At 48.7% G+C, this 15589-nt stretch overlaps 6 protein-coding genes across 6 annotated transcripts; 3 read left to right on the plus strand and 3 right to left on the minus strand.

Annotated features, from left to right (window-relative positions):
* Positions 1-990: 990 nt before the first annotated feature.
* LOC138718943 (histone H1) lies at positions 991-2595 on the plus strand. Its single transcript, XM_069853697.1, has 2 exons — positions 991-1671; positions 2438-2595. The coding sequence occupies exons 1-2, from the start codon at positions 1019-1021 to the stop codon at positions 2439-2441; spliced, it is 657 nt and encodes a 218-aa protein (XP_069709798.1). The 5' UTR covers positions 991-1018; the 3' UTR covers positions 2442-2595.
* On the minus strand, positions 2400-3321 carry LOC138718965 (histone H2B 1/2/3/4/6). The gene has a single exon (XM_069853730.1). The coding sequence runs from the start codon at positions 3275-3277 to the stop codon at positions 2897-2899; it is 381 nt and encodes a 126-aa protein (XP_069709831.1). The 5' UTR covers positions 3278-3321; the 3' UTR covers positions 2400-2896.
* Positions 3322-8734: 5413 nt separating this feature from the next.
* LOC138718973 (histone H4) lies at positions 8735-9140 on the plus strand. Its single transcript, XM_069853743.1, has one exon. The coding sequence runs from the start codon at positions 8754-8756 to the stop codon at positions 9063-9065; it is 312 nt and encodes a 103-aa protein (XP_069709844.1). The 5' UTR covers positions 8735-8753; the 3' UTR covers positions 9066-9140.
* A 713-nt stretch (positions 9141-9853) lies between these two features.
* On the minus strand, positions 9854-10401 carry LOC138718951 (histone H3). The gene has a single exon (XM_069853705.1). It carries the CDS (start codon positions 10392-10394, stop codon positions 9984-9986), a length of 411 nt encoding a protein of 136 aa, XP_069709806.1. The 5' UTR covers positions 10395-10401; the 3' UTR covers positions 9854-9983.
* An 864-nt stretch (positions 10402-11265) lies between these two features.
* Positions 11266-11816, plus strand: LOC138718959 (histone H3). Its single transcript, XM_069853718.1, has one exon. The coding sequence runs from the start codon at positions 11280-11282 to the stop codon at positions 11688-11690; it is 411 nt and encodes a 136-aa protein (XP_069709819.1). The 5' UTR covers positions 11266-11279; the 3' UTR covers positions 11691-11816.
* Positions 11817-12491: 675 nt separating this feature from the next.
* Positions 12492-12933, minus strand: LOC138716609 (histone H4). The gene has a single exon (XM_069849772.1). It carries the CDS (start codon positions 12918-12920, stop codon positions 12609-12611), a length of 312 nt encoding a protein of 103 aa, XP_069705873.1. The 5' UTR covers positions 12921-12933; the 3' UTR covers positions 12492-12608.
* Between the last annotated feature and the right edge of the window lie 2656 nt (positions 12934-15589).

Consider the following 15589-nt stretch of genomic DNA (forward strand, 5'->3'; position numbering starts at 1 on the left):
AAAAAATCAAATAATTCACAATCTGCTGTGAACAGGGAGCCCTAAGTAATATCTTGAGCAAGTTTTATTGTGTAGAAGCAGGAAAAAATCAGCTGCAGCAGTGTCTCCTCAGACAGCGATGACTCAGATTTTCACCAATAAAAGTGTATCAAAATAAAACCAGGCACAAACTATAAAGGGTTAGGGCACTGATTACGATTGTTAACAGAAATTGGCCGTGTTAAGTCCTTATGTCACCTAATTTATTAAGACAATAAATGTTGCTGTAGCAGAGCACTAGGGAACCATGTCTGTATTGTGCACACTAAGCACCACATAGTACAAGCTGCTATACTGTAAAAAGTCATCTCCCTCTGGGGCACAAACAGCCCTTCTCGAGACTTTAATGTGCTTCTTGCCTCCTTGCATAATACACTAATTTTATTTGTTTCAATTTTTTTGAAAGGGGTAAAGGATTTTGGACAAAGAAGCTAATTTCTAATCCATATTCAGTGCTCAAGATGAGCCTGTGTTACTTCCTCCTCTTTGAAATCAATTTGCTATTAAAATACCGATTCAAATCCCTGGTTTTCAGTTCAGATTAAGAGAAGACCCTTTAAAGAACAATAATTAGTTACTTTGGAAATTTAGTTGCCCACGTCGTGGATTTTATTTAGAAGGAAAAACAAAAGTTTCTGTCTCTCGAGGTCTGTCTAGGTCCAGGACTCAGGGTTTATCGCCTCTTTTTTAACTCACCCTTTGCCTCTTCGAAGGGAAACTTTGCCGAGAGGAACTACAGTCTTTCTTTTCCACGTCGCTGCGAACTGGGGGGCGTTCGGCGGCAGGAATTCTGATAAAAACAAGCTTTTTTGACTCCTAAGAAACACAAAATGAGCGGGGAGAAGGGCCCTTTCTGCCGTGCAGCGGGGCGGGCGCTGCAACGCACCAATCACCGCGCGGCTTCTCTCTATAAATACGAGGCCGCCGACTTGCTCCAGGCCCAGTGGTTTCTCCTGATTCGTGGACGGAGGCTCCCACTATGTCGGAAACCGCGCCTGTTGCCGCTCCCGCTGTCTCTGCTCCCGGGGCGAAAGCCGCCGCTAAGAAGCCGAAGAAGGCGGCGGGCGGCTCCAAAGCCCGCAAGCCCGCGGGCCCCAGCGTCACCGAGCTGATCACCAAGGCCGTGTCCGCCTCCAAGGAGCGCAAGGGGCTCTCCCTCGCCGCGCTCAAGAAGGCGCTGGCCGCCGGCGGCTACGATGTGGAGAAGAACAACAGCCGCATCAAGCTGGGGCTCAAGAGCCTCGTCAGCAAGGGCACCCTGGTGCAGACCAAGGGCACCGGCGCCTCCGGCTCTTTCAAGCTGAACAAGAAGCCAGGTGAAACGAAAGAAAAGGCAACCAAGAAAAAGCCGGCGGCCAAGCCCAAGAAGCCGGCAGCCAAGAAGCCCGCCAGCGCTGCCAAGAAGCCCAAGAAGGCTGCGCCGGTGAAGAAGAGCCCCAAGAAAGCCAAGAAGCCGGCGGCCACAGCCGCCAAGAAAGCGGCCAAGAGCCCCAAGAAAGCCGCCAAGACGGGCCGCCCCAAGAAGGCCGCCAAGAGCCCGGCCAAGGCGAAGGCGGTGAAGCCCAAAGCAGCCAAACCCAAGGCAGCAAAGCCCAAAGCAGCCAAGGCGAAAAAGGCGGCGCCCAAAAAGAAGTAAAGCGACTAAGAAGTTGCTTATCCTGCTCATTTAAATAAACCCAAAGGCTCTTTTAAGAGCCACCCATTTCTTCTCGAAAAGAGCTGAAGCGCTACTGCAAGGGCACCGGCAAACCTAAAACTTGTAAAAGCGTGTTTGGTGGGGAGTCATACCTAGATAATAGTCACCGTTTTCAAATCTGCGCACTCGGTACAGCCGGCACGGGGAGCCCTGGGCTTCCGTAAGGGGAGGAGGGTTCTACATGCGATCCAGGCGCGCAGCGACCCCAGCCTAAGCGGCGGCGGCTCCAGCCCCGCGGCGCAGCGAGCGCCTCTTGCCCGCGGGGCCCCGGGAGCGTAAACGAGTTTAAAAGTCCCGCGCTGGGTCGGGATTGGCCCTATCCAGCCACCCGGCCCCACCTCTCCTTCCCACCAACCCCGCCCCGCAGGGCGGTGACCCCCCCTTTCTCCCCCATCCCCCCCTCCCACCCGCGGCCGCTTCCCTGCCCTCCGTCCGCCGCTCGGGGGCGAACGGCGCCGCGCTGCCCCTCTCCCCCCTCCCCATCTCCGGAGCACGGGGGATCATAAAGGAAAAAACCTTAAAGATAAGTGGTTTTTTTCCCTGTTGCTTACTCCGAGATCACTGAAAGAAAAATGAGTGATCGCGTGTTGGGGGCACTAGAACGTATGGAAAACAAACAAACAAAAAAAAACAAAACAAAAAAAAAAACAAGCTACAAACACAATTTGGAAGCCTTACTTAATAACATTTTTTATTTTACAGGTAGAGCGCACAGCGAGTTCATAATAGCAGCTGCCACTTTCTATGAGAGCTATGAAAGAGGAAATAAAAGCCTTAAAAAAAACCAAGACAACCTACCCTTCTCCCGCAGGACTTCAGAATTCTGAAAACACAGCCCTGGCAAAAACCTAGAATTGCTTTTTTTTTTTTTTTTGGACATTTATGTCCAGGGCTAAAAGCATGTCCTCAATTTAAGTTTTAAATAAGCATAATAAACTCTGAATACAGTTTGGTAAGTGAGAGCCCTCCATACTTAAAAAAATGAAGTAGGTACATTCCAGCTACATAAAAGGCGAGCACTTACATTTTCCTATGACATGCAAACAGGCTAATCACATACCTCCCAAAAAAAAAGAAACATCTGCAATACAGCCCTTTTACTTGAATGAATTGGTGGCTCTTAAAAGAGCCTTTGTGTTCAAACGGAGGATGCGAGGCGCTCTACTTGGAGCTGGTGTACTTGGTGACAGCCTTGGTGCCCTCGGAGACCGCGTGCTTGGCCAGCTCGCCGGGCAGCAGCAGCCGCACGGCCGTCTGGATCTCCCGCGAGGTGATGGTGGAGCGCTTGTTGTAGTGCGCCAGGCGCGACGCCTCGCCGGCGATGCGCTCGAAGATGTCGTTGACGAAGGAGTTCATGATGCCCATGGCCTTGGACGAGATGCCCGTGTCGGGGTGCACCTGCTTCAGCACCTTGTACACGTAGATGGAGTAGCTCTCCTTGCGGCTTCTCTTGCGCTTCTTGTCGCCCTTCTTCTGCGTCTTGGTGACGGCTTTCTTGGAGCCCTTCTTGGGCGCGGGAGCGGACTTGGCCGGCTCAGGCATGGCAAGAAGTGCCGGGATGTTTTACAACACCGGAATGCTCGCTAATGCGATTACTCCCCTATTTATAGGGGCCTTATGCAAATCCCTGTCCTCAGCGATCAACGATTCGATTGGACGACGGCGACAGTGAAGTCACTTCTCGCACCACTGTCTTTGTAATTGGTCCTTTTCAAATCCCACGCTACTATTGGTTAATAATTCGTATCCTATTGACCAATCACAACGAGCTGTTTCAATCACACAGTTTGGTAGCGAAGCTCGTCCTCTGCCTTCTCGCCTCCGAGCATCTGGTCTCACCTGGCTCCTGCAGCTGCCTTCTCGGGCGGATCTGCCGGTACAAAATGCGGTTATCGGGAATTTCTTTAGGAAAAAGTAAAATTGCAAGGCGTTTTGCTACTCTTCTCCCCCTCCTCTTCAAGAAGTTATAGCTGCATTCTTTATCACAGAATCACTAGGTTGGAAAGGACCCACTGGATCATTGAGTCCAACCATTCCTATCACTAATCACTAAACCATGCCCCTTGGCGCCTTGTCCACCCATCCCTTAAACACCTCCAGGGAAGGTGACTCAACCACCTCCCTGGGCAGCCTCTGCCACTGCCCAATGACCCTTTCCGTGGAAAATTTTTTCCTGATGTCAAGCCTGAACCTCCCCTGGTGGACATTGAAGCCATGTAGTAGCCTGCAATCATAACAGGCACAAACTACATAAAAAAAGGAAATAGTACAGTCAGAAAGGATATAGAGGCTCTGGAATGCTAACATCTGTCAATTGTGTTTGAAATTAATTGTTCTGGCCCACGGAGTGTGGCTTGTATTTCCAGACATTAAATGAGATGGAAGTTCTGATTTAAGTGCAAGTTTAAAGAATATAGACTTTATTTGGGATGCAGTCAATATTGGATGGATTTGTTTAAGTCAGAGCAAGATATTGCTGGTAATGAAGATGAATTGCAGATTTAAAATTGAACTTTGAATTTGTTGTGAATTAGAAATTCTGTCTGTTTTCTTACTAGGTTGACTTAATTGAAATAAAGAAAGAAGAAAATTGTTTCAGTCGAACATGATTTAATGGTGTTAAGAATTCTGATGAAGTTTGGGGTTTTTCTGTTTGTTATTTTTTTTGAAAATATGTGATAGAGGTAATACTATTTAATGTAGCATTTAACATTTATGTTTAGAAAAGGGGTAATAATTCTTATTTTTTTTAATTAAAGTTCTATGAGGCCACATTATAGATTAAAATTATAAACCCATTTATTGGTAAATGGGCGCATTATGATTCAGTTTTAAAAGAATACAGTTTATTTGTTGTTAAATGACACTAGGACTGGATAACTTGGTATCATATAGCAAGTTATATAATGATGCTAATTTGTTTTGGAACCCTAGAGGGTTAAAGTCTATACTTTTTTAGTAGCAGAGAAAATACATGACATGGGCCTACAGAAGAAACCCACAGGTAAATGTCACTTAAGGTGAATGAGACTGCTAAAATCACAACAAAACTAATTGTTCAAGATGATCTAGAAGGATAGCGAGAGAGATTCTGGATACTGGTGCAAACAATAAAAAGACTGATCACCTTATCAGGCTGGTTTTCCTTATGCATTTTTTCCTTTTCCCCTGCTGGGTAGAATTCTGAATACACAAAGATTGCCAGTCTAGATCCGTGTCATGTTTTAACCCTAGGCAGTAATTAAGCACCACATAGCCGCTTGCTCAATCCCACCCTGCAATGGGATGGGGGAGAGAATCAGAAGAGTAAAAAGTGAGACAACTTGTAGGCTGAGATATGAACAGCTTAATAATTGAATTACAGTATAATAATGATGATGATAAAAAGGAAAATAAAATGACAGAAAGAAAAGCCAAGGAAGATGAATAGTGCAAGTGAAAATCAGTTTCTCACCATGAACCGACCAATGTCCAGCCTGCCCTCAAGCAGTGAAAGCGCCCTGGCCAGCTCTTCCCAGTTTATGTATTGAGCATAACACCCTACCTTATGGAACATCTTTTGACCGCTTTGGGTCTGCTGTCCTGGCTGTGCCTCCTTCCAGCTTGCTGTGCATCTCCAGCCTCCTCATTGACAGAGCATGAGGAGCTGAAAAGTCCTTAAGTTAGTATATACTAAGTATTGCTTAGCAACAACTACATCATCAATGTGTTATCAACATTATTCTCATACTAAAACCAAAGCACAGCGCTACCCCAGCTACTAGAAAGAAAATTAATTCTACTCTAGCAGAAGCCAGGACAGACCAAAACAGTGTTGTCTGAAGAAAGCCAATTGGAAGAGGAAAGACTAGAACCTTTCTCCTTCCCAGTGAGAGAGACTTGCTTGCAAGAGCTTCTGCTGAACTTACTGGAGGTGGGGGGAGGCAGGAAGCACCACCCATATTAAGGTGAGCAGGTCCATGATGCTTCTGTGATGCTCCTGCTGCCTGGTTTAACATCTGCCTCCCCCAGCCTTGCTTCCTCTCATCAGGGACAGGGATGGGATAGGTACTCATCCATCTCCATTTGCTCTGCTTCCACCACAGCTGCCTTCAGCAGCTTGATCAGCTTGGAGAAAATCTGGTAAGGCAGGAAGGAGCTGCATCTGCCTTTTCAAGAGATGAAAAGTCATTCTGCCTTTTTCAGCAAAGAAAGAAGAGAAATGAGAGCAGCCCATCTCTAAAAATTTAACTCAAGTATGCTTTGAAGCTGATGATTTTCTTTTTGGCATAAACATTAGCTGGAAGAGCAGTGCACTGAGAACATCGCTGCCAGGTAAGCAGAATTCTCGTGAAAATCTGTGAAGGTCCACAACTTGATGTGCTGCTGCAAGACAACATGGTGTAGGACCTCCAGCTTTGTCTCCAGAATAAAGGATGAATGTGGTTGCTCTCCTTACACTGCAAAATGTAGAATAACAGAGAGCAATCTCAGCAATGTAAAGTGCTTAAGACTAGAAAAGAGGGGCATTAAAAGATGTCACCCCCAGACCCCTCAAAAAAAACAGTTTGTACAAACACTCTCTCCATCCTACATTAATCCTTTTAAGACTGTTGATCAGTTCAAACAAAAGTGACAGCTTATCCAGGTCTTACAGATTCTAAGCTCTGAGAAGTTTTCTAAAAATCACCTACAAAGTAGAAAGAAATCCAGGTTAGAGACTCAGTTGAGGAAAAGCAGTTACTGTGAACCAAAAAACTACTGCTTGATCATAGCCTTACACCTAAAATATGTACTAAAACACACCCCAGCCCCTCACCCAACAAAAACCAAAACCAACAAGCACTCAAACCTAACAACTGGAGGCCAGTCATTCCTGGTGTAGTGTGGTTATGTGTATTGCCCTTTCACAAGGAGGAACAACTGGAGAGTGCTGAAGGCAAAAAATTGGGGAGGGGAAGAAGCTTAGGAAATACTTATAAAGGCAATTCAAGTTCTTGGAAAGAACTGGTTATGGGAACTTTATCAGTGATGGCAGAAGAGCTGAATTTATGACAGAGTTTCAACAGGATACTAGGAAAAGAAATCCAGGCATTTATATTACTCTCAATATCCAAAAGAAAGAATCCTTCACAGTCAAAGAACCTAACTCTGGTGCGAGGGAACAGAGAAAAGAGTTCAAGATCAGCTCCAGAAAAACCCAAGGACTCCAGAGTTCGAAGAAGCCACCAGATTATTACGTGTTACCAAACAGTATGATCCACAGTACTCTGTCTTTTTCCCCTGGTTGGTGTATTTCCTCCAAGTGAAGGCATTGTGCTAGAGGCTGTGAGCTTTCTCCTCCTGGTGTAACTACTCCAGCTGAAAGCTTCTAGAGGTTAAGGGGAAGACAAAGACAAATCCTTTGTTACTGTTTTGCCACTACACCTCCTCAGTGAGCTCTGCACAGATTGTTTTTCAGGAAAATGATCTTGCTTAATCTGAAATCTTAAGTTAGAAAGAGAATACCATTCTATCTGAGCTTTTTGCCTAAATGGGCATCAAGGAAAGTAAATTAAATTTTTGAGTAATATCTCGGCTCTAATTATCCCATCTCCTGCAGTCTCTTCAACCAGAAATGCTAGAGGCCCACTAGTCTGATGAGGGAAAGTCAGACACCCATGTATTTTCCTAGGCTTAGAGAGTACAGCTCATCAGTACCAAAAGCTCCTGAAAAACAAGCATGCACACAAAAATTAACAAAAGTAAAGAAGCAAACACAAAAATATAGACTTTTAAGAGCAGTAGGATTGGAGACTTCAACTGTTTTATGAACAGCATTTAATTTTAGTCTGGTGTATTCCACTGTGGCAGTACAGAGAAAAGAACAAGGGAGAAATCCCATGAAGAGAGAGCTGCAAGTTTTCTAGCCCTGTGAAATGCTGTCATTAGCACCTGAAGAACTTGCAACTATTTAGAGAAATAGTAAATGTGTCCTTCCTATTGTCACAGAATAAAGTAACTGTACTGAAAAAGGCACAAGATCAAAGGAAATCATAAAGCAGGGAGACAAAGTTTCAATTCTTTTTTATCAGAAATTAGTGACACGTAGGAACTTGAGTTTTCTAAAGATAAAGATGAAGCAATTCATGAAATACAATGTTATCTTCCCTCTGAGCTCAGGTGTAGAAATACAATTTATAAAAATATTAGGGGGTTCTTTGTGCAACAAGTAAAAAAGCATAGAAAAACACCCAGAAAACAGAATGCTTCGAGCTACTACGTGTCATTAAAAAGTAAGAAAATGAGAAACACGTGCCACATTTTTAAAAGCACCTTAAGCAACATACATCTGTTAAAACAATGAAAACAGTAAGAACAAACGCATCAGTTTGTTCATCAGCACTCAGTCCCCAAAACACAGGAAAGCCACGTGGTGATGCAGTTAGACACCAGGGAAATACCACTGACTTCACCGCCTGCAAAACTTGGAACCTGTCCTCCCGACGGAAACCAAACCCAGACAATGGATTGATAACATCCCCCTCCTCTCGTCCTACGCCCATGTATTTACTTGGATTTACTCCAGACACAACCCCCCGCCGCGCTCCCGTCCCTTTGTTAGCGCGCGGCGAAATGGCGGCGGCGGAGCGCGGGCGGGGCGGGGCGGCCCCAACGCCACCATTGGCTGGATTTTGCTGCAGCCCCGCGCCCGCCGGGGCCCGGCTCCCCCCGGCCACCGAGAGCCGCCCGAACGGCGCCGGGAAGTCGGGCCTCGCGCGGAGGGAAGGAGGCGGCGGCGCCCCCCGCGCCGGGGATCGATTCCGCGGAGCCCGGGCAGAGGCAGAGCCGGAGCCAAAGCCGGAGCCGGCCCCGTGCCGCCCGCCCCCTGTCAGAGGCGACGGCGCGAACGCCCCCGCCCGCAGGGGGAGGGCGCGGGACAGAGCCCGCCCCTGCCCGGCCCCGCCGCAGTTCTCAACCAGGTCGGACCTCTGGCCATATACACAGCCGCCTGCGCCCTTTCCCGTCACTCGCTGCTTGGGTTTGCTGAGACGTGAGAATGTCTGGCAGAGGCAAAGGCGGGAAGGGGCTCGGCAAGGGGGGCGCTAAGCGCCACCGCAAGGTGCTGCGCGACAACATCCAGGGCATCACCAAGCCGGCCATCCGCCGCCTGGCTCGGCGCGGCGGCGTCAAGCGCATTTCGGGGCTCATCTACGAGGAGACGCGCGGCGTGCTCAAGGTGTTCCTGGAGAACGTGATCCGCGACGCTGTCACCTACACCGAGCACGCCAAGAGGAAGACGGTCACTGCCATGGACGTGGTGTACGCCCTCAAGCGCCAGGGTCGCACTCTCTACGGCTTCGGCGGTTAAACTCCAGTCCTGAGACGCGTTACACTTAGTCGAACACAAAGGCTCTTTTCAGAGCCACCCACATTTTCAAGAAAAGAGCTTTTATCGCTGTACTTGTCTTTTATATTTAAAACTAATTAAAAAGAGAAAGGGGTTGTGAGCGTTTGGTTTTTGCTGTTGCTACGCTTACCTCACGTTGCCCACAGTCTTTGCTCCAGCTTCAAGCAATAGGCGATCTCGCTAAGAGGTTGTATACCGGGAGATCGGGTATAACGCTTAATTCTTCGGGTTCCTAATGCTGAAAGAATGCTGTGTTCTCCTCCTCACCCCAGTTATTCCCCGTCTCGGTCCTCCCGGACAACCAGAGCAAGTGCCATTGTGACAGCCCCTGCTCAGCCACAGGGCTTCATACTAGGTATTTAAATGGAAGCTTATGAAACGGTGGAGGTCTCCTGTCGGGCATTCGGGGAGGGCGATGCAGGGAGGGATGAAGGACACAGTGGGAAGACGCGAGGAGGGGGGAAACAATAAATCAGAAATACCATGCCACGTGCACTCGCAGCGCCCCAGGGACTGCAGAGGAGAGAGGCTGCGAGCTCTGTGCCTAAAAGCCTTCCCTTACTCCCTTCTTCTGCCTGGAAGGCTGCCCGTTCTCCACACCCCACTCGCTGCCCTCCCGGCAGCTATCAAACGGGGAGCCTCAGAGCCGCTAAAGCACACACTGTTGGGGGCGGGAGGCTGCAGCTCCAAAGCTACCTGCATCCTCAATTTCCCCCTGAACCTATCCCAGAACCGCTGCTGCCTCCAGCACAAAAAGGAGCACTCGATGCGGCACGGACGGCCCGGTGCCGCTGCAAAACCAGAGACACAGCTCTCTCCAGTGGTCGCGTGGTGGCTCTTAAAAGAGCCTTTGGGTTGAGCGGGGACAGGGCAGGAGCCTCAGGCGCGCTCCCCGCGGATGCGGCGGGCCAGCTGGATGTCCTTGGGCATGATGGTGACGCGCTTGGCGTGGATGGCGCACAGGTTGGTGTCCTCGAAGAGCCCCACCAGGTACGCCTCGCTCGCCTCCTGCAGCGCCATGACGGCCGAGCTCTGGAAGCGCAGGTCGGTCTTGAAGTCCTGCGCGATCTCGCGCACCAGGCGCTGGAAGGGCAGCTTGCGGATCAGCAGCTCCGTCGACTTCTGGTAGCGGCGGATCTCGCGCAGCGCCACCGTGCCGGGCCGGTACCGGTGCGGCTTCTTCACGCCGCCCGTGGCCGGCGCGCTCTTGCGGGCCGCCTTGGTGGCCAGCTGCTTGCGGGGCGCCTTCCCGCCCGTCGACTTGCGCGCCGTCTGCTTCGTGCGAGCCATTCTATTTGGAAACTCTCAGTGCTTGAAAAAGAGGAGACTCACCTCCCGCGACTCTTATTTATTGCGGTTTTCGACCCCACCTCCCCGCCTCTGATTGGCCAAAACGCGAGACTCTAATTGGTTCATTCGCGATACCCTGGAACAACCGCGTTAGCTGAAGGCTCTCCCAGCCCTTTACAGAGAGAAGTATTCGTCCTTTTTTCTTCATAGAAGTGTTTAGACCCTTTGAAGTTTTGTTTCTCTATTATTGACTTCTTCAAAGTTTTTGTTGTTGTCGGTTTTTTTTTCCTTAGTGTTATTTTAGCCTTTACATAATACTTCCTATGCCTACATTTTCAATATAAACTATGATAACTTCTATGATTTTAACAGGTAAAACCACTCCACTAATTGCAAATAATACAGTTAATACTTCTGGAAATACTTCCCTAAAAAATGAGAACGTAAAAATGTAAATAAGCAGCTTTTGCTTTCTTAGGTTTTAACAAGCAAACCTGAAGAATAGTACTATTATTCATGGTTTAGCAACACAGAAAGAGTTTGATTTTTGGTCTTTTGTTTGTTTGACTTTTACTCGCTACTAGTGGCAGGCAACAACTATTAATTTCATGAAAGGAAAAGTTAATCGAGGCAAGTCCTTATAAGAAAAAAAGAAAAGCCGTGCCACAGAAACACAGATTTAGAAAATGAAGCTTGACATTGAACAATCGAGGTATTCAGCTTACATAGGGTTAACGCGCGGTTTTAAAATGGCCCAATGAGCTTGGGCCTTTCCACCAGCCAATGAACAAGCAGAGCTCGGATATAAAAATGCAGCCAGCGTATAGCGGTTTTACCAGTTTTCCGTTCTCGTTTCTCTGCAGTTAGAATAAGAATCACACAGCGATGGCCCGTACCAAGCAGACGGCGCGCAAGTCGACGGGCGGGAAGGCGCCCCGCAAGCAGCTGGCCACCAAGGCGGCCCGCAAGAGCGCGCCGGCCACGGGCGGCGTGAAGAAGCCGCACCGGTACCGGCCCGGCACGGTGGCGCTGCGCGAGATCCGCCGCTACCAGAAGTCGACGGAGCTGCTGATCCGCAAGCTGCCCTTCCAGCGCCTGGTGCGCGAGATCGCGCAGGACTTCAAGACCGACCTGCGCTTCCAGAGCTCGGCCGTCATGGCGCTGCAGGAGGCGAGCGAGGCGTACCTGGTGGGGCTCTTCGAGGACACCAACCTGTGCGCCATCCACGCCAAGCGCGTCACCATCATGCCCAAGGACATCCAGCTGGCCCGCCGCATCCGCGGGGAGCGCGCCTGAGGCTCCTGCCCTGTCCCCGCTCAACCCAAAGGCTCTTTTAAGAGCCACCACGCGACCACTGGAGAGAGCTGTGTCTCTGGTTTTGCAGCGGCACCGGGCCGTCCGTGCCGCATCGAGTGCTCCTTTTTGTGCTGGAGGCAGCAGCGGTTCTGGGATAGGTTCAGGGGGAAATTGAGGATGCAGGTAGCTTTGGAGCTGCAGCCTCCCGCCCCCAACAGTGTGTGCTTTAGCGGCTCTGAGGCTCCCCGTTTGATAGCTGCCGGGAGGGCAGCGAGTGGGGTGTGGAGAACGGGCAGCCTTCCAGGCAGAAGAAGGGAGTAAGGGAAGGCTTTTAGGCACAGAGCTCGCAGCCTCTCTCCTCTGCAGTCCCTGGGGCGCTGCGAGTGCACGTGGCATGGTATTTCTGATTTATTGTTTCCCCCCTCCTCGCGTCTTCCCACTGTGTCCTTCATCCCTCCCTGCATCGCCCTCCCCGAATGCCCGACAGGAGACCTCCACCGTTTCATAAGCTTCCATTTAAATACCTAGTATGAAGCCCTGTGGCTGAGCAGTGGCTGTCACAACGGCACTTGCTCTGGTTGTCCGGGAGGACCGAGACGGGGAATAACTGGGGTGAGGAGGAGAACACAGCATTCTTTCAGCATTAGGAACCCGAAGAATTAAGCGTTATACCCGATCTCCCGGTATACAACCTCTTAGCGAGATCGCCTGTTGCTTGAAGCTGGAGCAAAGACCGTGGGCAACGTGAGGTAAGCGTAGCAACAGCAAAAACCAAATGCCCACAACCCCTTTTTCTTTTCAATTAGTTTTAAATATAAAAGACAAGTACAGCGATAAAAGCTCTTTTCTTGAAAACGTGGGTGGCTCTGAAAAGAGCCTTTGTGTTCGACTAAGTGTAACGCGTCTCAGGACTGGAGTTTAACCGCCGAAGCCGTAGAGAGTGCGACCCTGGCGCTTGAGGGCGTACACCACGTCCATGGCAGTGACCGTCTTCCTCTTGGCGTGCTCGGTGTAGGTGACAGCGTCGCGGATCACGTTCTCCAGGAACACCTTGAGCACGCCGCGCGTCTCTTCGTAGATGAGCCCCGAAATGCGCTTGACGCCGCCGCGCCGAGCCAGGCGGCGGATGGCCGGCTTGGTGATGCCCTGGATGTTGTCGCGCAGCACCTTGCGGTGGCGCTTGGCGCCCCCCTTGCCGAGCCCTTTCCCGCCTTTACCTCTGCCAGACATTCTCACGTCTCAGCAAACCCAAGCAGCGAGTGACGGGAATGGGCGCAGGCGGCTGTGTATATGGCCAGCGGTCCGACCTGGTTGAGAACTGCGGCGGGGCCGGGCAGGGGCGGGCTCTGTCCCGCGCCCTCCCCCTGCGGGCGGGGGCGTTCGCGCCGTCGCCTCTGACAGGGGGCGGGCGGCACGGGGCCGGCTCCGGCTTTGGCTCCGGCTCTGCCTCTGCCCGGGCTCCGCGGAATCGATCCCCGGCGCGGGGGGCGCCGCCGCCTCCTTCCCTCCGCGCGAGGCCCGACTTCCCGGCGCCGTTCGGGCGGCTCTCGGTGGCCGGGGGGAGCCGGGCCCCGGCGGGCGCGGGGCTGCAGCAAAATCCAGCCAATGGTGGCGTTGGGGCCGCCCCGCCCCGCCCGCGCTCCGCCGCCGCCATTTCGCCGCGCGCTAACAAAGGGACGGGAGCGCGGCGGGGAGTTGTGTCTGGAGTAAATCCAAGTAAATACATGGGCGTAGGACGAGAGGAGGGGGATGTTATCAATCCATTGTCTGGATTTGGTTTCCGTCGGGAGGACAGGTTCCAAGTTTTGCAGGCGGTGAAGTCAGTGGTATTTCCCTGGTGTCTAAGTGCATCACCACGTGGCTTTCCTGTGTTTTGGGGACTGAGTGCTGATGAACAAACTGATGCGTTTGTTCTTACTGTTTTCATTGTTTTAACAGATGTATGTTGCTTAAGGTGCTTTTAAAAATGTGGCACGTGTTTCTCATTTTCTTATTCTTTAATGACACGTAGTAGCTCGAAGCATTCTGTTTTCTGGGTGTTTTTCTATGCATTTTTACTTGTTGCACAAAGAAACCCCTAATATTTTCATGAATTGTATTTCTACACCTGAGCTCAGAGGGAAGATAACATTGTATTTCATGAATTGCTTCATCTTTATCTTTAGAAAACTCAAGTTCCTACGTGTCACTAATTTCTGATAAAAAAGAATTGAAACTTTGTCTCCCTGCTTTATGATTTCCTTTGATCTTGTGCCTTTTTCAGTACAGTTACTTTATTCTGTGACAATAGGAAGGACACATTTACTATTTCTCTAAATAGTTGCAAGTTCTTCAGGTGCTAATGACAGCATTTCACAGGGATAGAAAACTTGCAGCTGTGGATGGCAGATTATGCAACATGTAATACAATTATGCTTAATATTTAAGCTTGACAATTAGAAGATCTACAGTAGCTACTCATAACTTAAAAAATGGCTTCTCAAATGTGATTCTAAGGTGCAACAAGCACTCTAGAAGTTTTCTGAAATATGCCACAGCTAGACATCTGTCCTTCATCATTGATATATTTGTTATAAACCCTAATGCAATGTGCTAACTACCTTTTGTTTATGACCTTGTTTTTTTATAACTCTTCATGGGATTTCTCCCTGGTTCTTTTCTCTGTACTGCCACAGTGGAATACACCACACTAAAATTAAATGCTGTTCATAAAACAGTTGAAGTCTCCAATCCTACTGCTCTTAAAAGTCTATATTTTTGTGTTTGCTTCTTTACTTTTGTTAATTTTTGTGTGCGTGCTTGTTTTTCAGGAGCTTTTGGTACTGATGAGTTGTAGTCTCTAAACCTAGGAAAATACACGAGTGTCTGACTTTCCCTCATCAGACTAGTGGGCCTCAGGCATTTCTGTCTGAAGAGGGTCATGTTCTTATTCTTTAATTATAAATAGTAGCTGAAAGTATTCTTTTTGCTGTGTTTTGTTTTTTTTTTTTTCCCCCTCCTACTTGTTGCACCAGAAAAAAAACAGCAAAGGGACTGGCTTGTGTGAACCTGGAGGTCACAGTTTTTGTGTTCTGGTCAGCTGATGATTTTGTCTTGGGGAATGCTCCTTGGTTATACTGTTCCCCTTGGCATTGCTCATTTTTCCGGTAATATCTCTGAGTCCTCAAACAGCTCTGGTGTGAGTTGGCAGCTTTATCTTTTGGAGTGATGTTATTTTTCTCTGAGGGTCCATTGGCACCATGACTCTATGGTACAGGAGCTGCTGCTGCGGAAAGCCCTCACACCTTGCATGCGCACGTGTACTGGTTTACTTTTTTTGTCTGACTTACTATTCAAGTTTGCCACAAATAAATTTATATACGTATTTTTACTTTGCTAAAGAAATGTTATTGCAAACTTTTCATCTTTACCAGCTTTCTCTCGTTAGATGTCTTCCTCTGGTTAATTATCTACGCGCGCAATACACGGGTCTTAATTTTCATGTTTGGTTGATCAGGTATTTGTCATTTTGAGCTTCCTCATTGTTTTTTTCCCTTCTTCCTGATAGGTCCCTATTATTATGATGCTTCCTGTTTGTGAGGAGTTTTTGATTGGCAATTTCACAGCACTTTCCCTTTGAAATGCCATATTTTTTTTTCACTGTTTTTCCTTTCTCAAATGATTTTTCTTGCAAGAATGTTTTCTTTCTTTGGGGCCTGGGGGGATGCTTTGAGATTTTTTTCTTTTTCTCTCTGTAGCCTCCTAGTATATAGTTAATTAATTCAGCTTATATTTGGCTACCATTTTGATAAGTCTATCTTCAAGTTTAGAGAGCCAGTTTTGTATTGTTCATATCAGCTTTTATTGATAACAACTGATCTCATTCTACAGAAATAGCAAAGACATATTTACCTGTGCAT

Source organism: Phaenicophaeus curvirostris, chromosome 1, assembly GCF_032191515.1.
Source record: "Phaenicophaeus curvirostris isolate KB17595 chromosome 1, BPBGC_Pcur_1.0, whole genome shotgun sequence".
NCBI lineage: Eukaryota > Metazoa > Chordata > Aves > Cuculiformes > Cuculidae > Phaenicophaeus > Phaenicophaeus curvirostris.